This window comes from Corvus moneduloides, chromosome 8 (genome assembly GCF_009650955.1).
Source record: "Corvus moneduloides isolate bCorMon1 chromosome 8, bCorMon1.pri, whole genome shotgun sequence".
Classification (NCBI taxonomy): domain Eukaryota; kingdom Metazoa; phylum Chordata; class Aves; order Passeriformes; family Corvidae; genus Corvus; species Corvus moneduloides.
Genome location: NC_045483.1, coordinates 15,850,712 through 15,877,255, shown reverse-complemented (window position 1 = coordinate 15,877,255; position 26,544 = coordinate 15,850,712). Strand labels below are relative to the sequence as shown.

The window sequence follows — 26,544 nt, the reverse complement described above, 5'->3', positions numbered from 1 at the left end:
AGCACGCCTACAACAAGAAACCCTTCTGCTTAAGCAGCAATGATATTAGGTGATTAGTCCATGACAGTTTAATTAATATGAAGGAATGTAGCAACTGAGACACGTTGTCTGCAGATACCTTAAAGGTGTGACTACTTCTTAAGGGGTATGTCGGCACATTTCTTTAAAAGTATGTCCTACCATCCTGTTTCTTAACTGTGAATAAAAGCCATCTATAACCAGTCTGCATTAGAAATATGCAACTGATTTGAAGATAATATACAAGAGTAGGCATATCTATTTTAGCTACTGAATATCCTACAGTGCAATCAGTATTCTTCAATCGTGCATTTTTTAGTAAGTCCAATCAAATAGACTTACTGAAGTACAATTTTCTGCCAAGATTCTACTGACACTTTTTAGTGAAGCAAGTATTAACTTGAAAGATAACAATGAAAAGCTTATCATTTGCAGTCAATTTCATCAGAATTTGAAAGAAATATACTTTGTATAAGCAGTGTGCTAATAACCAGCTGTGATCTGCAGACTCACTCTAATTTGTACTATTGTTGTGCAGATAACATTGAAGTGGCTTATCTAAAGACCCTGACCAAGGATGACATTATACAGTTCTACAAGGTAAGTTAGTCATGTAGCTAAAATGTTACTTAGAATGAGATGGAAGTACAACTGAATCTTCTTTGTGTATGCTATGAAGGGGTGTACTGACACCTGTTTTAGGCAGATGATAAAATCGATGCAGGTACCTTTTATTTCCTGAATATTACTTAGTTTAATAGCAACTGTAAAAATTGTACAGAATGATAGGGTTTTGTTGTGGTTTTTTTCTTGCCAGCGCTTACTCTACTTACTTCATTTGTCTTTTCTTTATGGGCATAAAATGTGCTGCTCTGTGACCAAGCCTGGCCAAAATGGCACATTTGTTCTTTTATCTTTTTCTTCAACCAATCAGTGATTCAGCTTATTTTATGGGCATGAATTGTGAATGAAACAGATATTTTTAAAGCTTTGTTCACTGTAAATTAGTGGTGTTTTTTCTTTCTCTAATGGTTAGGCAGAGCAAAGGAACAGCATAAAGATGCAGTAATTATACATTTTAACTCAGATAGATATCTAATATAAGCAATCAAAATGTGTCCCTGTCACCCCCCACCAGTATAAAAAAAAATTGGGCATCATTCTTCCTGTTCTGTAATGTGTAATAGATGATGGTATTTCACTATATTGCAAAGTGCTCATGGAGTTTTATTACTTATGGAGCAGCTGGTTGGTAGCTCAGGGGGTTCTTTGGAAAATAAAATTGACTTAATGTCTTCAGAATTTATTATGGGATGGAAAAATTTCTGCCCATGAAGAAGCATGGGCATGTGTGTGTCTGTGTTCTTCTTTTCCTCTCTTGGGCAGAGGGGGTTGTTTACTTCAAATTTTTTTAATAGTATGATAGCATGGGTGAAGATATGCAGCAAATGCAAAGTTAGTAGATGTTTAATAAATGTTGTTTAATAAATGATAACTTGAACAAGTATGCATATTCTGGATTTGTAGGAATCTATACTTTTTCACTTACACCAATGCTCAATACATGATTATCCAGAATTCCAGAGCAGAAATAACAGGCTAGATTGGTGAGCCTAGTCTAGCTGAATTTAATGGTTGTGTTCAGGGTGATGTGCTTCCAGAAGGCTGCTAGGGACAGAAAATTCTGCAGCGATTTTAGGTTGTATTCTTGATACTGTGATAGTTAATGGCTGAATTTCTGTTACTTACAGTTTTTCTGAGTTCCAAGCAGTATATGAATTGCTTAACTTGATTGTAAAATAATTCAAGAGTACTGTATGGATGACTTTTAATGATATTTGAAGGCACATCTCAAAATTCATCCCTCATTTCAAGGCTTAAATTAAAATTTAAATGCTCTTGTTCTTTTTACTATTTTATATGTCTAAGGGATACTTCCTACACATGAAGGACTTGATGTTTTTTACTGTAGGTGCTGTTGGCAATAGATGCTCCCAGAAGGCACAAGGTATCAGTACATGTCCTTGCAAGGGAAATGGATTCCTGTAAGTATTGTGCTCAATATAGTAATTAATCAATTCCTGTTCCAGCAAGTCACAGTTACAGATAGCCATATTACATCATACAAATACACTGTAAGAAAAACTCAGCTTTGGAGATGACATACCTTTCAGAGGAAAAAGGTGGGGGTTTTTCTAGGTTTAGTTCACATAGATGCATCAAATTTTTTGTTAATTTTTTTAGAGAAGTTTTTCAGCCAGTCTTAAGTATATTGATAATAAAACAATATATCCTCAAATAGCACTTCTGTTTTCAACAAGGTGTTTTAAAACAAACATAAAACTTTGTAATAGTCCTACAGGGGAAAAAAACCCCCAACCAACCCAAAATTAGGATTTGCAGTTATCAGTCCAGTGTGGGGGTTTTTTTCCCTGAGAAGCATTGAATGTCCCCAGTAGTATTCAAGCACCCTCAGACAAAACCCAAAACTTCTGGGAATGTCAAACATTTTATTTAAATTTAAGAAAGTCAACTTTTATTTAGATTTTATTTTGAAGTAATATAGATCAGTTGTGCATTCTAACTGTATTGTTCCATTTTAGAATGCAATAAGGAAAAGGCTAGAAGTGTTAATTTGAGTAAACTGAGAGGAGAAACTTCTAAGGTTTTGTTTGCAATTCTTCCACCATTTTATACTGGACTTAAATTCCAACATGCATCTGTTTGCAAAATCAAAAATATTAAAGACTTGTCTGTAGTAGAGAGAGAAGCAGATACTGCGTGCGTGTCATGAAACTCTTCTGCCTCTGAAGGATCAACTTTCATGGTAGTGTAGAAATTGTAGCTTTGCAGCTGAGTAAGGAAGACTTGCTTCAAAGCATCTTTCCAGTTTTCATGACTAGCAATTGCTAAATAGAAATAATTCTAAAACTTTTCCTATCTAGAAAAAAACTTTTTAAAGTGTAGTAACTGTATTGCCAGATTAATTATTTGCTTGGAATGGTATCTTCCCAAGACGAGGATGAGCTTCCAAGACAACCTAACAAGTGGTTACCTACAGAATTATAACAAATCCTAAAACAACTCCCCAGTCCTAAATCTTTTAATCTGGCATTTGGCCTCTCTTACACCATGAAAAAAATTGAGATTAGAAATGCAAAAAGAAGTTTTGGAGTAATTGGAGTAGGACGTGCATGGAGACAGGCAGGGAATACTTGGGGTTGCTGTCCAGATTTTTGGTACCTGGAGTAACCTCTACACTTCTGTAGGCATGTCCTTATCAAATGATGTGCTGTTCTTGCACTGCTCTTGGGTGTACCACTGGCATTTGCTACTGTTCTCATAATTTGTACTGAGAAGCAGTTTCAAGTATTCATTGATCAACATAGCAATTTCTATTTCTACATTCTCTTTATGTGTAAGTAAAATGAATAAAAGCCACTGCCTCAGCTCATGTTTTCAAATAAAATAATGGACAGCCATGGTATATAAAAGCAAAATGTTTAGAAAACCTTATTTAGTGATACTTTAAAATTAAAAACCTGTGCTTTATTTAGATGCCTGTCTTATAAGAGAAAACAATTAATTATGTAAAAGATACTCATTAAATTATGGTCCCAGATTAATTTTGCTGATGTTAAATAGGCCCTGTTGTTGGAGAATTTCCATGCCAAAATGATGTGAACCTGGCACCAGCACCACCACTACCACAGGTAAAAAGATACAACACACAAAAAAATCCTAGCCTGCATTCTTAATCTAGAGGTTTAGTATCATTAAATACGAGTTTATAGGGAGAAACAGACTTCTGGAAATTCCTGCTGTCATGGGGTTGATGTTTTAGCTCTTTCCTACATGCATTTTTGTCCTCACTAACAACAGTGATTTTTCCTGATTTTTCCTTTTATCAATTTGTCCAGTTACCTCTGTTCCTTTCAGCCCTCTGAAGTGAAAGCTAATAGTAGTAAGCTGCACTGAGTATCTGCACTATGGAGTAAATACAGGTGATTAGTGTCTGAAAATACTGATTGTATACGATCAGATAAATCAGGTGTCAAGAAAGAGATGCATATGCAGCAACAAATTTATCATCTTTGTTTAAAAAACCCAAACAACCCACCAACCCCAAAGCAACAACAAAACCAACTACTTGGTCATTATCTTAAAGCCTAAAATATTAATACACATTCCTGTCAATGTGTAACTTGTGGAGGAAAACAATTTGACAAATTCTGTTCATACAAGTATTACAGATTTCGCTGAGGTGGATAGGACAGCACTGGGCCTTTACTGGGCCTTCAGTGAATTTTCTTGAAGGATGGCAGTGTTTGTCCCAATAGGTGATTAACTTTTCACAGTGTGGTAGATCTGTCTTCTTCATCAGACCTTACAGGTGAAATAACTGCCATGGGTAGAAATTTCTGTATGAATGATATGGGGACATATTAGCCATTATGACTGAAATATTAGAAACTTACTTTGTTAGTACATCTAAAAATAATAGAGCACAGAATAGCTATTGTGGTTATGATCTTACTCTGATGTTCAAAGGACGGGTGGGGTGGTCTGAAGCAGAACTTGTAAACGAAATTATCAATGCTGCATTATTGGAGATCCTGACATTATTAGCAATGCAGTTACTGCATTATAGCTGTTTGAAATGACATAAATATGAAACCGGTTAGTCTGTAAGAAATAACGTTGTATTTTGGAGGTTCCTGTAATAATGAAGTATGAATCACTAATATTGTAGAAAAGAGCAAGACAGGTATGTTTATATGTAGCTGTAGCAACAGTTAAAATGGAAAGCAAGGAATTGGCCATTTTTCTGATTGAAGGTACTGAGCAGACTTTTTCTTGCATGCGCTTCTTTGCAGCCAAGTGTGATTGAAAATATGACAGAATTCAAGCGCAGTCTGCCGCTCTTCCCACTGGTGAAACCACATATCAATTTCATGGCTGCAAAACTGTGAAGAACCCCAATGGATGAAGAAATGCAAATGATCAGTACTGACATGGTTTCAGGGGACTTTGTGATGAACAAAATTATTAAAGATCATTGGGATAAATGGTTCTGTTCATTATGAAAGTCCCGAATTCCTTCTTGGTTCATTTGACATTAGCTGTGTGTTAGGGATAGAGAGTATATAAAAATCAGTTGTGGTCGTGTCATTTATATTACAGACAACCTGTTAAAAACCAAAATCAACTGAAACAGTAATAATAGAAAACTTGTAGATGCAGTATATTTTTAAAATAACATATCCCTTCAGATTTTCATTTTGATGAAATAACCCTCCAGAGCAAACAAAGTTGCTTGAAACGTGCTTGTTACTCCTGAAAAACACTGTTTAGTATCCCAATAATTATCTTATTGGGAGTTGGAGGGGGTGAGAGAAGTAAGTCCTTTTTGGGATGGGGTCAACAATTTTTCTTAAAAATAGAGACTTTCACATTTTTTTGAAGTGACGTGTTGAATGATACTTTTTTAATTGATCTTAATGCAACCAACATATTTTCTATTTAAGTTTTATGAAGACCAGTGGGGCTGAAAAAAAGGAAATTTGACAACACAGTAATAGGTGAGAGAATTGTCTTAAGGAGAATAATGAAGATAAGGGCATGATTTTAATCTTTCTATAAAAATTTGGGGACATTTTATATTAAAACTAGTAAAATGCTGGAAACACTTTATTAGTGCATCTTATCTTTGTTATCAAAAGTGTTGTCCCAGTCTCTCGATACTGTCAACATCCCGTTCAGTTTTTCAGCATTACTGTGAACTGTCCATGTGGTATATCAAATACTTTATTTGGTGTCATTTTTTGTTTTCAGTTGCATATGTACTGACGGAGAACACAGTCCGTTTTGCCTCACCTGTTATGTTTGGTCTCAGTCCAGCAAAGCACTCACTAGTGCAAATAACTTCAAACACACACTAGTTCTTTACTCAAGAACAGGTGCGTGTCAAATAGGGGCTCTCAGAATTAGATACGTCATTATTTTGATACATGTATGGGTCCTTCTTGTCCTTCAGGAAGGTGTTTGGGACAGTGCAGTGCTGGGGTAGCAGCGCTACAGCACAGCCTGGGCTTCAGGTTACATCACAAAGGGTTTGCTCCTACTTCTTGGAAGAAGGCTGTGCAGAACTTAGAAGGATCAAGAACTATGCTGAAATAATGTTTATACATACAGATATAGATACAGATATTCCATAGTGTAGTAAAATGATAAAACAATATATGGTGTCTCATCTTCACCAACTTTGCTAACTTCTGCAGAGTGCTTGGGACAGCACCCACATAGGAAAAGGCAAGGAGCATTAAATTCTCCTACCTCTGGGGTGCATAAAAGAGATGGCACTTAGGAGAAAGTATGTAAAGCACTGAAGACACAAAATTGGCTCATCAGAGGTGTTAGTGAGAATTTGCTTCTTACTAAAAGAACCTGAAAATAATGCCCTGATGTGACAGGCATGTGTGTCAATATCAGAATCCTGGGGTAGTCAATAGGGCTGTTCTGTGATTGATTCAATGTTGGTTCCTACATTGGCTCTGAGGCCAAATTAAATGAATGCTTGACAGGGCAAGGGCCTTAAGCTGGGTTTATCTGAGAGTTTCGTCTAACTGAATAAATACAGTGCATTTAAAAATTGTTTTAAAGGTTAAATGGTACGTGTTTCAATGTCTTTTTAATAAATTTGATGAGAGTTTGTGATGTAACCTGTTGCCAGGGAAGACCACTAGCATTTTTTTTAGCCTGATGAGGAGAAAAAAAAAATAAATACAGTCTAAACAAAACCAGTCAAGATGTCTCTGTTCACATTTTTCATGGAACCTTCACATGAGGCTTTAAGCCTCTTGCATTTCACTTTTGTTTATAGTTTTCCTTTAGTAAAAGTATTTGTATTATATATAGTAAAAGTTTTGACAACATATTATAAAAATATATTTTTTGGGATTTAGTATTTAAACATACCACTCTTATGGTGAATACAATGAAATGGCTCCTATTGTGTGTAAAAATAAATATATATATATAGTCATGGAAGTACTATCAACTCTAACAGATTATATAAATAAATTGGAATAGCAGTGTATCTAACACAAGCTCACAAATCATGTTTTCCAGAGGAAAAAATGTATAACTTCAAAGTTCTGTGACTGGATGTGGAAACCCATGTAGTTTTCCCACAACTCTTAATTGCTTTTAAGTGTTCTCCAGCATTTTACAGTTTCTGAGTTTGATATAGCAGTAAATTTTGATAAACTCAGGCATACTAATGGGTTCATTTTAATGGATCCAAAGCTGCAGTGTCTACAAGCAATAAAGAACTACCTAGAATACACTGTAATTCAATTTTAGTGCTTGTTAATTAGTTTATGTAAGAAACCATAAATTATTATTACATAACTGTAATTTTTGCAAGTGCTATTTTAAGCAGTTGATGTGGAATTGGGTGCATGTGACACAGCCAGTATGACAGAGTGCTAGAGTTATTCTGTTTACAATAAACAATCTGAATTTAATGTTTGGAGTTCTTAATTTGTTTCATTTTAATTTTTGCATACTGGTAATGTTACATCTATCAGTCTGTGCATGTTTTTTATTAGATGTTAAATGTGATTTTCCGCTATCCAGTTGGACTAGTTAGGCCAAATAGCATTGCTGCAGAAGTGCTCCCAGGCACTTCTAGGGAAGTTTCAGAGGACTTCCCCATATGGCATCCCACACCTCTTAAGTAGGTCCACGTCTGTTGCCCTCTAAGTGTATGAAAAATTAGTAACATAAAGGTAGAAATATTTGCACAAGACAGAATTTTAATTATCCAATCTGAAACTATAAATTTAGGCCATGGCTACAGCCAGACTGAATTGCCTAGTGCAGCTTTACAGAGTTGCTTTTGAAAAATTACTTTCCCTGGTTTTTGTCTTTGTTCTATGCACACCAGAAGACTACATTTCAAAAGGTTAGGAGTGTGTGATTGTTAAAGTAGTAAATTATGTCAATTTTGACAGCATAAAGATACAAGTCGGCAGGCCCTCCTGCTCCTCTGAGGGGGGCTCCTTGAAGTAAAGTATGACAGCAGCGTTAAAAGAGACAGGTCTTGTCCTTGGCATTGGGAAGAGTGGCTGGTACTCCTAGGGGAGAAAGAAGATGCCAACAGCCCACCTGGAAAATTGTTTGTCCCCAGCATGAGAGCTTTCTCCACTCCCAGTCATTAGGGGTTGGTGTAAATCTTGACTCACTGACTTTACTGTCTTACAAAAAAATCACGTAATCCAAATCTACTTTGACTAATAGTATTAGCTGTAAAAAAATGCTTGAGCTTTTTCAGATTATTTAAGAGTTTGGATGTGAGCAGCCCTTATTGATAATGTGTTCCACAGTGTAATCATAGCATCTGGAGAAAGCATTACACACCCTTTTAACTTCATTTATTATTATCTAGCTCTTGTTTTAAAACAGGATCGGCAGAATTTTACTCCAGCTTTTCTCTCCTATTTAACTGGTTAGTATGCTTTTACTGTAGGTCTGTTGTAAAATGAAAAATCATTATCTACACTTTCATACATTTTTCCCATGTTTTTCCAGTGTGTGACCATTGAGCTGACATGGTCATCCACAGTGACACCTGGGGCCTTTGCTTGAGCTGTGATATTCAAATCCAGCTCTGAAATATTTTGTTTGCAAGTCAGTTTTTAATACTGTTGCTAATACAAGGCACCTCTGGGTATTTTAAAGGCAAAAGAGATCAGAAAGTCAGGCCCCTTTTGTACCATGTCATTTTAAAAGAAGCCTGGCCTATGTAGATTCTGCTGAGAGGCTTTTATTTGAAAAATTTCTATTTACCATTCAAAGAATATAAATTACAGTATGTGCTATGGGTGTAATATAATAATAGTGGGTGAAATTTGGAGTTCAAGGGAACAAAGTGTATAAGGCCAAAGGCCCAGCAGAATGTCACAATTAAATCATCTTATTTGAACTCAAACATCTAAACAGAATTTAAGATTGAAAATACTTACAGCTTTCTAAATTAACATTTCTAAGCCCAAGTGCAGCATTAAAGGATGTAGACAGCACACTGGTGAGCATTTGCCACTGTTAATTTTTAAGACTCTGTCTTTAGTGGTGCAGTGCAAAATTCCCTATTAAATTCCTTAACTGCGCAATGGATGAGGGAAGATACACAGCTCCAAGTGCAGGGAAATGACCAGGCTTAGCCAATGGGAAGCTCCAGTGAGAGGCATCCAAGTTTAAATCTTACCTCTTTCTGAGGATTTGCCACCACTTACTGGATGTGCTTCCTTCTGTGTCAGATTTCTGTTACAGATTTTCACTGTCTGCTCCGCTTCCTTTTCAAAAAGGGAAGCAAAGAATTGTGGTACTTGTCCGGTGACTACCAAAGGCATGTAGAATTCCACTGGAGCAGCAGCTGGAACTCAGGACCCTTTCCAGCCCTCCTCTCCAGCCATACACAGAACTGGGTGTCCTGTGGTATGTGTGGGCTCAAACACACATCTGCTCTTTTGGGGAACACTTAAAAATCAGCACAAGCTCCACAGAAGGGAATGAGGTGGTCCTCAGCCTACGTTAGTAACCTGGAAAGTGGGAAGAACAGGCTAGGGAAGACTCTAATAGAAAATGGAAATGAGGTTGATGTTTTGGAAACTTAAACTAACCACTGTGTTGTGGCATAGAAAAGCATACTTTTTATATGGAGTCTGTTGTAGAGGATGGACTCACGTGATGGGAGAGAGAGAAGAGCTATTTGTGAATTCCAGGCAGATGTAGGAGACCAATTATAATGCATTTTACATGGTTAAGGCTGAGTCACTTCAGAGCATGTGCAAAAATGGTATTTTGGGGTATGGAATGTAGAAAATCTGGGTGTGCAAAATGTCAGTGAAAACTGAGGCAGCACTTTGAAGATGTAAATTTTAGATGTGATGCCTTTTAGTGAGAGATCTTTAAAATTTCCTCAATAGTATTTAAAAATGGTGCACTTGACAAGGCAATGTTGGAAGTAGGTTAAAAGAAGTGGTTACATTTCACAGTAATAGTGCTCAAAAGTGGCTCACTTGGTCTTTCTTAAACTTTCCAACTGGCTCTGGAATGAAGCAAGGCTAGCAGGACAAGTTTCAACCCAAAAGATTATTTGTGCATCTGTATGAAAGCCAGGGAAGTTCACAAGCTTAGTGCCCATCAGTGCTCTAGAGTCAGTCAGCTGTCAAACAGTTCAACACCTCCTCACTTTGTGCTGTTGTCATTAGAGTAACTTTCAGCTTGCTAATACTTGTGCATTCCAAGCCTTCTGCAGGGTCAGAGGAGTAGAAGTGTTGTTTACAACCCATTTCTTAAAGCCCATCACTCCAAGTGAAGTTACTTGTTTTGATTGGGAGACACACATATCATTCACTGGCACATACCGGTTAAGGGGAAAGTTTGAAGAGTCTGAAAAAAACCTATGCAAATAATTCTGTTCACAGATTTGATTAATACTTATTTCCAGATAAGATTGTAGGAAGAGAAAGTAGTAGTGACAAAGTGACAATTCTGCAGAATTAAATGTATTTTAGGAACACAGGAATCTGTATGTATAACTGGATCTGTCATCTCCACAAGCTGATTGTTTAGTTCTGCTACTCTGCGCGTCACCTTCAAAGGCAGAGACAGCTGCTGCTCACCTTGCCTTGTGTGATGTCTCCCTGGCCAAGGTGAGGTGACCAGATACTGCCATTGTCACACCAGCCCAAAGTGTCACTGGTGTCCCTTTAGCACTGGCACACACCATGTGCGAGCAGCATGTGTGTGCCCTAGGATATTGTTTCTGTGATTAGAGCTTGTCTTCTGATCATAGGAAGCTTTACCCATGAAATTACACAAAGATGGCACCTACAGTATGTCCAAGTCTGGAGAGCCACCCTGGACTGCTGCTGGAGCTCAGAAAAGTGGGAGATTTAAGCGAGTAAAACTATTGCAGAAAAAATTTAAAAGCAGGTGCTACTCAACTGCAGCAGGAGACATCTGCTGATGTATGCACAACATGATTCTATTGCTGTGAATAAGCTAAGAAAAATGTACCTTATGCAGCCTTTTCCTGGCAGTAGGAAGAGTAGAATATTTAAGAGTGGAATAACTTGTAGGCTCTGTGTATCTTGAAGAGTGCATATATAAAGAATGCTTGTAGTTTGGATTGTCCAGTTGAATTTAAATGTCAGTAATGGTTAGTTTAAAGATACTATGAATGTGAAAATGCAAAAGATTGTACTAAGCTCAATGTATACAAAGTGTAAGTGTGAGCTGGGGTGCTGGCCCATACTGTGAGCCACTTCATAATGTTGAAATGGAAGATAATGCATATAAATTGCATGCCATTTTGCACTTCTTGTCTGATAATCATGTCTGTCTGTCACATCATTGTGTAAAAATTATAAATTCCTGGGAAAAGGGGTCGGTCATGTGTTACTGTTGTGAGCCACCAATGCACAACTGTGGCGCTGTATAGCTAATAATATGTATTAGGCTTTTTTAAATGTTGAATTGAGTAATTTAGCGTGAGGACAAGACCTTAATTTCAGGACAACTTGTAGTGTCTAAACAGTCCTAAGTTTCTTGGGGCCTTGAAAGCAACAGAATAAAATTACCAGAATTTCTCATTGACTTTATTAGCTCTACATTCTCTACTCAAGACACCAAAAAAATGAAGGCAGTTGAGATAATTGATAACTAAATCCTTAAGTTGGCCTGACAGCTGGACTAAATGTGTTGCCTTGTAGTATACTGATAGCCCTAGATTATAAAATATGTATATCTTAACAATGATTTTGGCATAAACTCTTGGCTAGTCATTTAAAATAATCTTAAATACTTTTGGAGTAGCTAATAGTCCTGGAAGTCTTGTAACATTCATGTTTTTGTTTTGATCTGAGATCCACATACAGGGTCTTAGTCTTGGATAGAAATAATCAAGAGTCCCATAGTTGGACTTGAGCTTGTTGGACTGAGCTTTAATTTGTCAACAGTGTCACAGAGATCTGTGACAGAGATGTGTTACAAAGATGCCAGAGGAGCTGCCTCCCTAGTCCCCAGGAGCCACCATACCCCATGCAAGCAAAATAATGTCTGTCTACTACTTTGTGAAGTATGCATTTGTAGTGTAATCTGGCACTTTTTCTTAAACTGAAGTAAATAATATACATTCTCAAAATTGTGTGGAAAGATTTAATAGATCTGGTTGTCCAGCAGCTCAGAAGAGGTAATTGTTCAGAAAATAGACTGCAACTCAAAATCAAAAGCCAAGTATAGATTTATGTGTATGATAAATAAGACTATAAGGGATAGCACAGTCAGTAAACTTAAACTATTTTACTTAGGCTGGTCTAAGTTCTGGTGCATTGAACATGCTGAGGTGCCCTCAGCAGCCACACCAGAAATGTCCTGGCAACACCATGCACAGTCCTGGTGCTCTGGTATTGCAGGAGAGAGTGCCCAGTTTGGGGAGCTGTAAGGAGAATGGAGAGCACTGCAGTACCCACAGACCCACAGCAGCTCAGCAGTATTTGTGATGTTTCTTCCTGGTCCTGAAAGTAAGAATGGCCAAAGCTATCAGGAGAGTGATCCTGCTTTTATTGGCCCCTTGCAATCTTGGATGCTTTGGGCAAACTAAGTAAAGTTCTGTTATTGAGCAGCAACTACATGAAATCAAGTCTCCTTACTCAACAGGTCTTTCCTTTGGTTTGATTTAATGTTATATGTTACTACCTTTTCCTTGTCAAAAAGGAAGTTTGATGATACCTCCTCTTTTGCAGTATTTATAGTGCATTAATTAGTGCTATTTCCAACCAGTTACCTGTGCCTGGAGGTAACAGATGTGCATAAGTATTTGAAATTGCCCATCACGTTTAGTTCTTCGTCTTTGAAATGAACAACAGAACTGGGTGTTTTATTTATGGTGATGCAAGAGAGTGAAAGACCTGAAGTAGGAATTTTTTGGGTCGCTTGTTGAGTCTTTAGAGCTGGCACTTCCCAAAATATTTTTGAAAGTCAAGTAGTAGTGACTTACTGGACAGTAAATTTTGAACTCTTTAGTGCCATTTTAATAGTAATTAATTAAGGAGCAGGACTGTAGGCTTAAATTTTCAGAGGAATGTTCACGTTCATGATGTAGTCTATATATTCAATAATTACTTCCTGCTGCTTGACCAGGCTAGGGTAAGGGAACACCAGGAAAGGAAGAGTTAATTTTTTGGGGTTGGGGGTTTTTTTGTTTTGGTTTGGTTTTTGTTTTTTTGGTTTTTTTTGTTAGATTGTCTTACCTGTTTCAAAGTTTAAAATATGCTATGCAAGAAAATAAATAAAATTTAATATCTTAATTTTTAGAAAGTGTAAAGTTTTTAAACAGGTGTATTTTAATTTTTTAATGAGAAGCTTAATTTTCGTTGCTTGGAAAACAGCATATACTTCAGAGTAAAAACGTCAGCCTAAATTATTTACCATGAAACAAGAAGCTTTTGTGGTACCTTTCTTTCACACTGTAATTAAAATTCTTCTTGGTGCTATACGATACAAAGTTTGCTGTTCTTCCCTGTAACAATGTGAAGAGTTGTGCATCTCACCATTATGCATGAAAATTATTTCCTTCGTTGCGCTGAAGAAAATCGTGTTTGTACGATTCTACGGATAAAAGTCTAAACCGAACTTTAAATGCTTAATCAGAGAAAATAAATCAGTTTTAAATTGCAGAACTAGTTCCGATGTGTATTTTATAAGGAGCAGGACGGTGTGACGTCCTTATCTTCGCCAGCTCCGGACCTCGCTCGCTGCCCGTGCCTTTCACCCCAGGGCTTTCCAAGGGTTTTCCAGGCCTCCCGGCCCGGGGGGTTGGCCCCGGCTTTGCCTTCCCCTCAGGCCGGGGGGCCCGGCGGGAGCAGCACCGGGGGGCTCCGGGCGGGCAGCGGCGGGGCCGCAGGCTCTATTTCTCAGCCGCCCCTGCTCTCTAGGGGTGCGGGGTGTCCGTGAATTACCGGGGCCCGTGTGAGGCAGCACCGAGCGCAGGCGGGGCCGCAGGCTCCATTTCTCAGCCGCCCCTGCTCTCTAGGGGTGCGGGGTGTCCGTGAATTACCGGGGCCCGTGTGAGGCAGCACCGAGCGCAGCCGCAGCTCTGCCCTGCGCCCCACGCATGGCGGGCGCGACGCGCCGTTCTCTGAGGGCAGAACTGACCCGGGCCGGGACGTGGCGCCGGCAGTGCCATTATCTAAGTGCTCCAGCTTCGCACCCAGCCCCCGAGGAGGCTGTGCTGGGGCACTGCTCGGCACTGCGACAGCTGCCACTGCAGGGACACGCATGAAAACAGCAGCACATTTTGCCTACGGAGCAGGTTTGAGCGAGAGTGGCGCACAGGGGGCTGAGGAAGAGAGAATGGCTCTCGTCTGTGCCGGCATAGTGGGGCCTTGATGGTAAAGTGCTCGTAGCACAGACTGGGAGGTGTAATTGGCAAGTGTTCAAGCCAGAGAAAAGGAAAACCGAAGGGATCGATGCGGGACAGCTTTCGTTCAGTGGTACCTGGTGACCCCACGCGCATTATCTGGCGGGGACAGCCACGGGCCCCGTCACGGCAGGACGAGTGTGGCCGTGCGATAAGCAGCCAGCGCTGCCACTGCCCGCTGCTGGAGAGCAGCAAAGGGCTGAGGCACGCACTCGCTCCAGCCTCGGATGGTGACAGACCACGTGTCTTTTCTTCCCGACCATCCCCTCCCCGTCTCCGATCCACGTCCTGCTCTGGCCAGACTGTCCTCATCTCCTCACCCATTTGTCACCTGCCTGCTTCACCCCATGTGTAATCAACAGCCCCCTACCGCCGACACCCTCCTGCAGCTCCCAGGCTCTCTGTCACAGATAATGCCCACCAGCTCTTACGCACTTTTCTCAATGACTCCTCAGTCCCCAACTTCTTTGTCCTTCCTTCATTACATGTGTTGCTGAAACCACATTTTATCTTTTGCCTTGGAGTAGGACAGGATAAGTAGGGAAGTCACCAAGCGCTCTGGAGGACAGCCTTTTTGCTTTCAGGTCCAGCCATACAGCACTGCAGGTGGCGATAAGGTGCTAAGATCCATCTCTTCTCTTAAAGTGGCCCTTAAAAAACCCCAGACCCTTGGGCAATTGTAGTTGTTTCATCCAATCCCACCTAAGCAGCTTCAACATCCAAGTCTTTAGGGTGCTTGGAAAATTCCTCATACAATTCACAAAACACCTCAATCAATCAATCTGAAGTCTTCCCTACCACCTAATTTTCAATTTCCTGCTTCAAACTTTAAGACTGTCAGAGACCTGCCACCATTTCCCATTAAGTGTCCAAACTATGACAGACGAAATCTTCCATAGTTGCTTACTGGGGCCACAGAGCATGGTGTTTGAGGTTCAGTAAGAATCTTAGCAATTGGAAACATGGTCTTATTAAAGGAATTACCAGGCAACCAGGTGGTGGCAGCAGCATTCCTGTGTCAGGTGGAAGTAGAGGAGGAGGAGGAGGAGGAGGAGAACATCTTGCAGAGCTCTGTAACTTAAGGCTGACATACCCTGAAATGGAAAGGATCCTGCACATCTGCCTTCCAAAAGCCTGTACTAACACCCTCCTCTTGGCTCAAGACTTGCTATTGGGGGAGCTGTGAGTATGTGTAGGTACTTGCAGGCATGTGAGTGCTGAGGAAAGAGGAGCAGTATGAGCCTTAGGAGAGAGTGCAAGAAGAGAAATTTGCAGCAATATCTCATTAACTGCACACTTTGCACAGTGAATGAAGAACAGAATTACAGAGCCACAGGCCCCTTCCTCTGTGCTTTGCAATGCAGCAGGACCTTCCTTTTTCCCCGGGTCAGACTTTCTGCTGGGCGTGAGCATCCCTGGGCTGCACCTGCTGTGGTGACTCGCTAATACATCTGCTTGGAAGAGATGCCTGGTTTGCACATTGAAAGGATAAACTGCTTATCCTGTTTTCTGTAATTCTGTCACAGAGAGCAAAAGCTCATCTGACTGGTTTAACTTAAGGGTAAATACAAGGCAGTGTGGTTGAAGAAGATAGAAAGTGGAGAAGAGACTCTGAATCAGCTGATTTGTATTTAAGGGCTTTATTCTGCTTGCTCTCTCTTTCTAAAAATATTTTTCTGGTTTGGAGAAATAATATATAAATGATACCCTGGCAAGAAGTGCATAAAATCTGACAGATGAATAAATTGCACTTTCCAGAGCTGTAAGCTTGAAAAGAACATTGCAGAGATAATGCATGTTCTTGGCTTGAGAGAAATCCTGTCCATTAGAAATACACCTCTCTGAAGATTGATCTGAACTTTTGAGCTTTCAATTGAATAATTGGTCTTTGAGATTTGAAAAAATTTGAATTATTTAATTTCCCATTCACCAAAACTGAGTAACACTGCAGTTGGTGATTTAAAATGTTGTTGAATCAATTATGACATTTTGTTAAATTCCCTTTTGTCTTTCCTTTGTCCGTTTTTTATTTCAAAGGCCTCAGTAATTCACAGTGTGTATCATCCCAGTAGAGAGGAGAGATGAGTCAGAGATTTGTCAGCTTGAATGGCCTTAGACCTGCACTTATCCCTGCTGACTACCCAGATGCAAGTCTGAAGTGATGTTACTTGCATCTTAAAGAGCAAGACTGAGAAAGCTCAAGCTTCCTTGCTCAGCTTATTCTGACCTTCTGTGCTACAGCCTGTCATGGCAAACAGGTCAGATTCACACACGCAGAGCTGTAATAAATAATCTAAATCTGGCAGCAAAGGAAAAGGTGAAAAGGGGTGAGTCTGAAGGGTGGTTTAATGAGGTGACTGCATCATTCTCATCGCTGTATTGGAAGGATCAGGTGTGTATCTGCATCCTCCTTTTCCAGCCACTCACCTCACATTGCTGGGCCCCAGTCAGGAGTTGGTAATGGGCCACTCAAACAGCTCCTGCCAGGAAGGACAGCACAAACCATTATTACACTGGCTCAGTTTAAACCGTGCCCTTGCCTATGCAGATTTATGGGAAATCTAATATGATGTTACACACAGTATGAAAAGAATAGATGAATGTGTTGTTCCAGCATCTTCATTCACTTTCAAATTCAACCTTGTAAATCTAAATTCTCCTTAGATTTTAAAGTAGCAGTTACATAAGTAACAGCATTAGCCGTGAATGTACAGCCCTACTTGCAATCCTGAACACATGACTATGGCACAGATTTCTATGACTTAGCAATAGGAGAGTGAAATCTGTACACAAAGAGCTGCTTTTGAAGCTGGACTAGGCAGCTGCCCGAGTCAGGCCTTTGACAGACAGACTGTGCTGCCAGCCCCTGCCCCTCCCACCCACCACGTGAGCTCCAGTGCAGCAAATTTGGTCAAAGCTGTATCAAATACTAATGCTTCAGACCACAGGCATTGTTCAGACCACACGGACCCTTTCATATGATCTGCCTCATAATCCACGCTGCAAACCAAACATGCTACCCATACTGAAACAAGAAAGGCCTGCAGCTATGACTTAGAGAATACATGGTAGGAAAGGAAACAACGGCTATGCTGGCGAGAGGCCTGTCAAAGCCTTTTAGGATGTGGCACAGTGGTCTGCAACATTTCAAATTTCAACTGAAGACAAATTTCTCTGCTGTTTTTCTGTATCATATACCTAATTTTTGTGTCATCCCTGCATTTTTATTGTTCTGTGGCATAATTTATAGCAAGCTATTTATGGGACTAAAATAACTGTCAGCTTGGAGAAGGGACACAGTTTCTCCTGTATGTCATGGGGGTTAGAAGAATGTTAGAAGGTTCCTGTCCCACAATGGATAGCAGTACATGGATGCCTATACAGGAAAGGTGGGAAGATTTGTTTCTTACTCCAGCTTCTTGCTATCCCCTATTCTTATAATGAATAGTCCAATTTTAATTTCAGGATTCTGTATTATCTTTCTGGTTTAGGTATGCCATGTTGTTTACCAACATCATCCATGCACCTAATATTATAGTTGATGCTTATTTTTAGATTATGAGAATTATTGTTGCTGTATGAATTTCCCTGAGATGCCGTTTGTCATTTAAAAGGGCAGGTACATGTTTTGCTACTCCACTCATCTGCACTTTAGTGCACTGGAGCAAAATTTATTTCTGAGAAATGGGCTTTGCATATTTTTATATATCCTTTTAACACTTCATTAATTTGAAGCATCTTTTGATGAGAGAGCATATCAAGAGACTAAACAGTAATTACCTCCCACAAATCACCTATCCTTGAAAGAATAAGCCCCCAGTGTTTGGTGGCAACCCCTTCATGATGAAACAGAATGCTGGATTTAGGAGGTAGGATCCAAAGATACCTGTTACCAAGATAAGACTTCACCTGATAGGCAAGTTTAAAACAAAATTAATTCATATTTTGAGCTTATAGAAAAAGGTGAAGGCTAGAACAAATATCTACTGAAAAATAACCAGTGCCTGCTCATCACCTTATGGCTTGCAGGCAGATTCAAAAAATCTCAGCTCAACAGCAGGTGCCCACATAAGGGAAAAAAGAGATCTTCCCTTACGACTCAGTCCTCAGACTAACCACATCCTGCTGCTTTTGAGAGAGGAGTTATCCCTGGAACACTGCATTTGCATTGTGTCTGCTAATGTTGAAGCTTAGCACAGGACAAAAACATCATGAATTTAGCAGAAGTACTAATTCAGATAAGTACAGGCTCAGTTGTTGCTAAATTGGCAATGTAACTAGATAGTCTCTGCTCCCCTGCCATCATCATTGTCGGTGCTGAAGTTTTGTCTCAGTTCAGCGAGTATTCTATTTTCTAAGCTCTCATTTGTCTTCTGTTTGACAGCTTACAGTGATTTTGTTTAGCTGTACTGATGAACTGCTGTCAATGGAAAAAACTCCAACCACCAGAGGCATATAAAGATTAGCCAAAATGTACAATTCCTACACAGTTGGAAAATGGGGAGATTAACTATAAAAGGACTGAACCAGAATATGAGATCAGATCATCTTCTCAGATACTGCATGTGTTCAGGATTGCAAATCCGTATCCAACTATCTTTATCTCTGACTTTTTAAAATAACTTTTCAGCACAACTGCAGCTACTGGCAGGAGCAGCAGAAGCTGGAAAAAGAAAACAGTGCTGGCAATTTTACCTGCTGGGGACCTAGATCTGCTTTCACCTGGTGCAGAATTTTGAATTCCAGCATCTGCTCTAGGCTTACATTGCTGGGATAAGGAGAGATAATCTTGTTCTAGACATTAAGTGAAATCTGAATCTCTTTTTTCCAAGCAGTTGGTACAGTTCCAGAATCCTGACACAACACTCTCATTTCTATCTTTTGTTACCCTGCAGACTCTGAGGCCAAACCTGGCTTCTGTGAAGTTGTTCCGTGTTCTGTCTGCATTTTGCTGTCAGAGCCTTACAATGCACCACTGGAGGATTTTTTAAAATATTGTACCTTCTGGGAAAAAAGAGGCCATGAAGCTTGTTCCATAGGTCAGATTACTCTTAGCCCCATCCTTATTCCAAGCAAGTAACAGCCAACTCAGCTGTTGGCATTTTGGCCATGGCGTTCCCGTACAGCCATGGCACCCTGTGCCCTTTATGCCTTTGACTCTTGGACAGTCAGGCCACAGGACAGGAGCACTGCTGTGCACTGCAGGTGCTTCCTGGGGAGGCAACTGAGCCCAAAGGCTGGAGCATCAGTGTCGCACCCAAAAGATTCCCAATAACATCCAGCAATCATGTGGAAACTAGCAATGGGCAAGGTGCAGTAGAATTTGAAGCATCTGGTGGCATATGCATCCATGGCTCATACAGTCACAAAATTGCTCTGTCTGCATCTGCTTGTCCAGGAGACACCATCCCTGAGCTGAGTAACTGCACCTTAAACCAGCTGAAATTTAATCTGCAACAACATCCAGTTGTGACAGATTTGTCAGAGGTGCTGGAGTAACCCCAGCCCGCCTCTGTGACTGACAGCCTATGTTGACAGGTGGTTGCTTTGTTTCTTTAGATGGAAAAGGGCATTTATAGGACTTCTGGGACTGAGAAACCAGATTATGCAGCTGAAAGTGGCCCTGCAGTCACTGCCTGTAGCACCTTTTTCACTTGAGTCAGCCACAGGCTTTGTCTCAAGTAGTTCTCCACAAACTCCTGCTGTGCAGCAGTGCTGCTTCCTCCAGCCAGCAGGACCTGCACAGCGTGAAGGGAGCAGAGTCTCAAGGGCAGCATGGCCAGAGCACTTGGCTGCCACTCTGGGGTCTCACTTTTGGTTTGGCATCAGCATTGAACAAAAAGGCAGGGTTTGTGTGGGTGTGTGTGTGTGTGAGAGAGAGAATGGGTGTCGTGGTTTATCTCATACTGATTAAATGTTTATTTTTTTAATGCCAATAGATTTAAAAAGACAAAATTAACTATGTGCACCACTCAAGACAGCACCAAATTCACCTGTTAATAGTACTAGAATTTAATTTCATTGATCAGTCTGCCCATCCTTCTGCTTCCTTACCTACTAGACAGGGAATATTAAGTGTTGTTACTGTATTTTGATAGTAATACCGTTCAATTCCTCCATACGTCAATTAGTAAAAAAAGATACTTGACTTTCAAAAAAGGATTCTTATAGAAAAAAATGTATTTTGAAGCCATCTAATTACATGTCAAAAATGCAATCATAAGAAAAGCATTTGCTTTTGGAATACAAATGTTACCATGCAAAAGTACACTTCTGGAGTCTGCCTACCATGAGCCATATAATTGTGGTGTATATTTGATTTATTGTAGTTACATTTCAGTATATTTATTTGCTTTTTGACTGGAGCAGAACTGCCACATGCTGATCAGTTCAGCTTGCTTATGCCTTTTGTGTCTCTCCTGGGGTGTGTAATATGACAAGCTTTGTTCTTTTAAAAACAGAATAGCATCAAACCAAAAGTAAAAACCACCATCCAAGCTGTACATCATGGCTGATGTAGAAATACTCCTTTTCTCCTGATCATGTTCATAGGTTTGACAATGTGTTTTAACCTTGGCTCAGTGGATGCCATTCGTAAGGTAAAGTATTACTTGGCTTCCCAGATGATGATTATGCAGCTGCCAAAGGGATGAATCCATATTAAGAACTACTTTTTAAAATGCTTTGTTAATTTGCTTGTGAGAAATATCCAGATGCAACTAATTACCCTATAATGAGGCTCCTAAAGCTGACAGTCTAACAGGCTTTTGAAGGTGTCCACCTTATTATACAGAATGGGTTTATTACTTTTTTTAAGCTCTTCATATGTGGATGCCATAAATGGCATCCTCAATAATGAGACACTCTAAGGGAGGTTTATGGGAGTTAATTAATGGGGTAACAAGGAAGAATTAGGATAACCATGAAAGACGCCTTCTGCCTGTCAGCTGCGGGTTTGCAAATAGTTACTTACTTAGGCAACATCCGAGTGCCAGATGCAATGAATAAGGACTTGGGCCATCAAATTGATATAAGTAGCCAGTAACATTAGTTAATAAATGCATCTCACAGAGTTTTGGGAGGCATCAGCACTCATTCCCCTTTCTAAGAACATTCTGTAATTACATTATCTGCAAGGCAGAGGTTTATCCCCATCTTGGTACTTGGTTGAAAAGACTGAGGCACAGAGAGCTCAGTGCTGCAAGCCACATGATGCTGCCCATTGCAAGGGATGTACTCAAGAATCATGCTTGGCCAAGAAATGCTCTGTGCTGCTCAGATTTTTGAAGAGACAAGATCATCTCCCTGACTTGTGGGGCAACTTCCACTGTCTGCTGCTGGAATAATCTCTAGAATGTCTCCACAGATGCTACTAGTAAAGCTGGTTTATGTTTTCTTGGTCTGAATCTGTAGATTAGGGCGAAACACTTCTGCAGTTTGTTAATAATTCTACTCTTAAGTGTTACATAAAGGGATTTCAAGACACAGTGTGTGTCATTTAGCTCAGCAAGAAGTGAAATGCTGGAGGAATGCTACAGACTATCTGGGATCACCTACTCTATCCCAAGAGCTTCTGGCTCAAGGCTCAGGAAATACACATAGGTTTTCTGTCATTTGGCATATACTACACAAATGGATGTAATGAGTCTTAGCACTTTTGAGCCCATTTAGAAAGGAAAATAGAAAATCTGTTAATAAGGGATCTAGAGCTGAAAAAAAGAAATGGAAGCACCCATACTTTTGAAAATCACTTGTGAATTTACTCTTTAATTAGGCTGCATTTTAATTCGTCTTTGAAATGAGATGGGAAAAGAAGCCTAATTACAAGTAAGGTGCTATGTAACATAAATCCACACCGCAATTCTGTGTCTGCAGTAGGAGATGGGGCTTGATAATGGGGGAAAGTCAGTTCTATTCCACAGTATGGAATTTATGCTAAGTGGAAAGCACTTTATTTTTCACAGTACCTTGAAATTTAAAAACATGCTGGGGTGTTTTAACTGCTGTTAAAAGATGCCATTTGCTTTTTCAAAAGAAACCAACAAGAGAACACACAAAAAAATTTGTTTTGCATTTAAAAGGTACCAAAAAAATTTTAAAACCTGAAATACTGGTTTAATGAAATTCAAACTGAAGTATTTTTATAGGTTATAGCAACAATTTTCTATGCTCCTCTCAGCAATTCCAAAAGAATTGCTTGTCTTGGTTACAAGAAATCCCACTAGCCTTTCATAGCTTGGTGCTGAGGGAATTGGGTCCAAGTCTCAGATTCTGTATGTCAAAATGGCATTTTCTTCTATCTCTGTTTTTATTCCTACATGCACCCACCCTACCCCAAATGCCTTTCATCATGTAACTTGTGTTCCATAGAGCTACTGCAATGTTTCTGATCCAGAAGCAGTTACTGTAATGTTTTCTAGACTTAACCAACATCTGCCTTGGATTAGTAAAATAAAATACATAAATCCCCTGAACCTGAAGTGCAAATAAACTGGAGAAGCAGGACTTTCCTCCTGCACTGTGCTCTTGTTTGAAACAGAATAAAGCAACAGAAATGCAGCAAACTGTGATTAGTAACAAATTCTGAATTACCCAAGGGAACGATCTAGGTTAACCTAGAACTGTGCAAGAGAGGTAATGTGGTAGAGACTTTCTTCCACCAAATTAGTCAAACAGTTCAGAACCAGCCACTATTTTGCTGCAGAAAAAAGCCCAAAAATCATTCTTGCTTTTCATCAAACTAAAAATGTTTCAAATTCTATTCTTATATATTCTGTCTTCTGTGCATGAGAAGTATCTAGAAAATTCAGAAAGGGAGGCCCTGTCAGAGGTAGTTTCTTGTAATGATTCATGTCAGAGAAATGACAACTGCTGACAAAACAGTCCTTAGACATGCAGTAAATACTCAGAGCAGTGTGTTCCTTTATCAGCTCCCATGAGCTGCAGCCAAGTGTTACCGAGTTGTAGTAAGAGCAGAGGAGCAGCTGAAAAACACTGAACACCCCAAACATCAAGCTATGTATGTTCTACCACAGAGTGGTCTGAATCCAGGAGTTGCACAATTTTATTTTTTATTTAAAAGCACAGGACTTCCTATGGAGGACCACTGCTTAGGCAATTGCTTTTCCATGGCTTAGTCATCCAGCATTACATGAGGTGCCTGCACGATATGTTTTGACAAGTGCTGCTGAGCTGTTTGGTTAAGGCAGTTTCAAGTCATGTCTCCTGTTTGCTTTTAGTGGTTCTGGAATGGAATTTTTCTACTGAACAACTTAGTATAGTACACCAGAAATAACTGCTTTATGCTCACAGTATTCAGAGGAGCAAAAGCAATTAAATATCCAGAGCATGTGAATAACTTAACGGGCAAGAATGAACAAAGTGGCCACAGGTCTTCAAACCTTCTGAAGGCACAGGGGCCATGGTCCAGTGGACAGTTCATCCCTGTTTGCAGAGCACATTTTTCACTCACAGCAATACTTCTTCATGGACATGTCCTGGGAGTTGCCCTTTTGGACAGTGAGTTTTATCACTCAAGCTCTTGGGCAAGGCTTGAAATTAATTAACAAAGCCTATCTGGACTTCTGTATCTTAGGAAAGCTTAGGAATGCTGGGCAAATTTTGGCACACATACTTCTTGGTTTTACAGGACAGAACCACACAAGCAAAAAAAAAAAGTAAAGTAGGGATCTATCTAAGAGTTTAAGGGAGAAGAAAACAGAGAAGGGGAGAAGCATCTCCTGTGTATTTATATAATCACGGCGCAGGTAATTTGTGCCTTTATGTTGAGGTACTGAAGTCTAAGAGAAACCAAGTTACAGGTAAGTGTATACTGAGAAATGCTAGATAACATTTCATATTCCCTGTCCTGAAAATAATGGGACAAAAATTTGCTATCAGTGAAAAATACAATTCCTTCAGTCAGTCTTATCTTTCTCAATGAAGAGGGATCAATGTATTGCCCAGATCAATGCTGCACATCAGCCAGCCTAAGGATATCTAGTCACTCCCAAGCCCAGTTCTGTTACTGGAAGTTGCCCATATTGCAACAATTCTTTTGATTTAAATGTTTGAGAAACACATTCCCCTACATCCTTTATTGATCACTAGAAAGGAGGAAAAAAAACTCAATGTCAGCTGTAAGTCTTAAAGTAATTCTTTTTTCATCACAAAGATATTTCTTTGGTCTGTCAACTTAAAATTAATTATATAAATCCTTAGGTATGCATTAAAACAAAACACAGTTTCCATTCAGAAGTTTTGCTGCAGGCTTTTTGTTTAACTGACAAAATACACTAAGGAGTGTAAAAAATATTTATTCAACCTAATTCAACATAACTATAATTTTCAATACTTAAAAACAAGATTTACAGAGTAATGACCTTTAACCACTCATGTGAAATCATCTTACAGTCCATACAGTATTTTATAATTTTATTTTTACAATAGCTTTAACTTCCAGAGGAGACAATGAACTTTCCCATGAAGCAAGTTTCAAACCCACTAATTTGCATCATTAAATTCTCTCCATGAGACTTTAAAAAACAGTAATAAATTGCTTGGAAATATATACAGTGAAGACCACTGAAAAGCTGTTTTCTTGAAACGAGGCATTCTGTAAGAAATACATATTGTTTCAAGACTATCTTACAGACTGTAGCAACTTTCAGAGGCTGCTACTCAGTTTAAGATGTATATAAAAGTGAGCCCACTAAGACAAATATAATCAGCAGACTTACAAGGTTATAGTAATTCTTCCATTACAGCAAGAGCCTCAAAAGTATTTGATATTGATTGAATGTATAATTCTTAACACCTGTATAGGTTTTTAATATTAACTGGCCTTTATATACACTTTTGTACAGTTTTAAAATATTACATCTTGGTAATTGAGATAAACACACTATAGAAAAGGTACCTTATTTTGAATTTCTCTTAACATACATTATTGCAGTCAAAGAGGAAGTCCTTTCTGCATTTACTTCATGTCTGGTGAAAAGAAATATTTACTTACGAATAATTCCACTAGAAAAAAATTTTAAGCCATTCTCCATGCATTTGACATCCTAATATGAACAAGGAAAAGAAAAAACTGAGAAAAACAAAGAAATTGTTGTTAAGAAAGAACTTCAAATACGAAATCTGGATTAGGTCTGGTATGAATATGCAATGGCCATATTATGTTTGTCAGAATTTAACTTCACAAAACAATCAATTTCTCTTGAAATTAGGTTTATAAATACATCAAATAATGGAAGTGCTAACGTCTCCCTCAGCTGACTACTCTAGACATATTGGAACAGTAAAGCCTACTGTATAAATAAACTTAATTACACATTTAAGATTTATCCTTTAGTCCTTTACAAAATGGAGTCAAGTTACCTTAAGAGCACCTACCCTACTGGCAGGATGCTCAGCTCAGGTAGCCAGAGTGTAGTGTCAGCCCCTTGCAGCCAGCCCTTCCACTAGGGCAGGAGAGCCTAGTCCTAGAGCTGAGTTACACACTCAGGTCTGGATGCTTAGGGGGATGCCCTGCTCTGTCAGTTCAAATGTAGCTTTAGTGTTCAATGCTGTTTTCTCACATTTTTTGTATGGGTATTTACACAATATAAAGGAATATGGAAACTTAACAAGTGCTCTAATACTTAACTACAGAATAAGCAACTGAAATTGGCTTCCCCCTTGTAATTATTTGGAGGAAAAAAAATGCTATCCAGCACCAGTTACAAACCAGTAAAGCCATGAGAAAATGACACTAGGCACTGCAGAAGATAGAACAGGACACTGAAAATTACCAGTAATAAAACAGTCACCTGAAAGCCATGCTAATTTTAACACCTAATACTTAGGTGGTTAAAGCTGACATACAAGTCCTGTAGAGAGTGATCTATCTTCTGCTTTCTCTGTCATTTGGGTATTTCACACTCCCTGCTTGATACCAGCAAAACCCAAGGAAAATTACTTCTCCTTGGTAACGACTCACATTCTCTATCTAAACCAATCTCCCTGCATTGTGTGAAATGCTAAACTGAATG

At 39.3% G+C, this 26,544-nt stretch overlaps 1 protein-coding gene across 5 annotated transcripts in view; it reads left to right on the top strand.

Annotated features, from left to right (window-relative positions):
* The window catches only part of IDE (insulin degrading enzyme), a 60,484-nt gene extending 46,718 nt beyond the window's left edge, over positions 1 to 13,766 (top strand). For all 5 annotated transcript variants that reach the window (XM_032117043.1, XM_032117042.1, XM_032117041.1 and 2 more), the window contains exons 22-25: positions 557 to 618; positions 1,991 to 2,063; positions 3,664 to 3,731; positions 4,896 to 13,766. In XM_032117043.1, coding sequence (XP_031972934.1) covers positions 557 to 618; positions 1,991 to 2,063; positions 3,664 to 3,731; positions 4,896 to 4,991 — 299 coding nt within the window. In that variant the 3' untranslated portion in view covers positions 4,992 to 13,766. The remainder of the gene's footprint in view (positions 1 to 556; positions 619 to 1,990; positions 2,064 to 3,663; positions 3,732 to 4,895) is intronic.
* Positions 13,767 to 26,544: the final 12,778 nt, after the last annotated feature.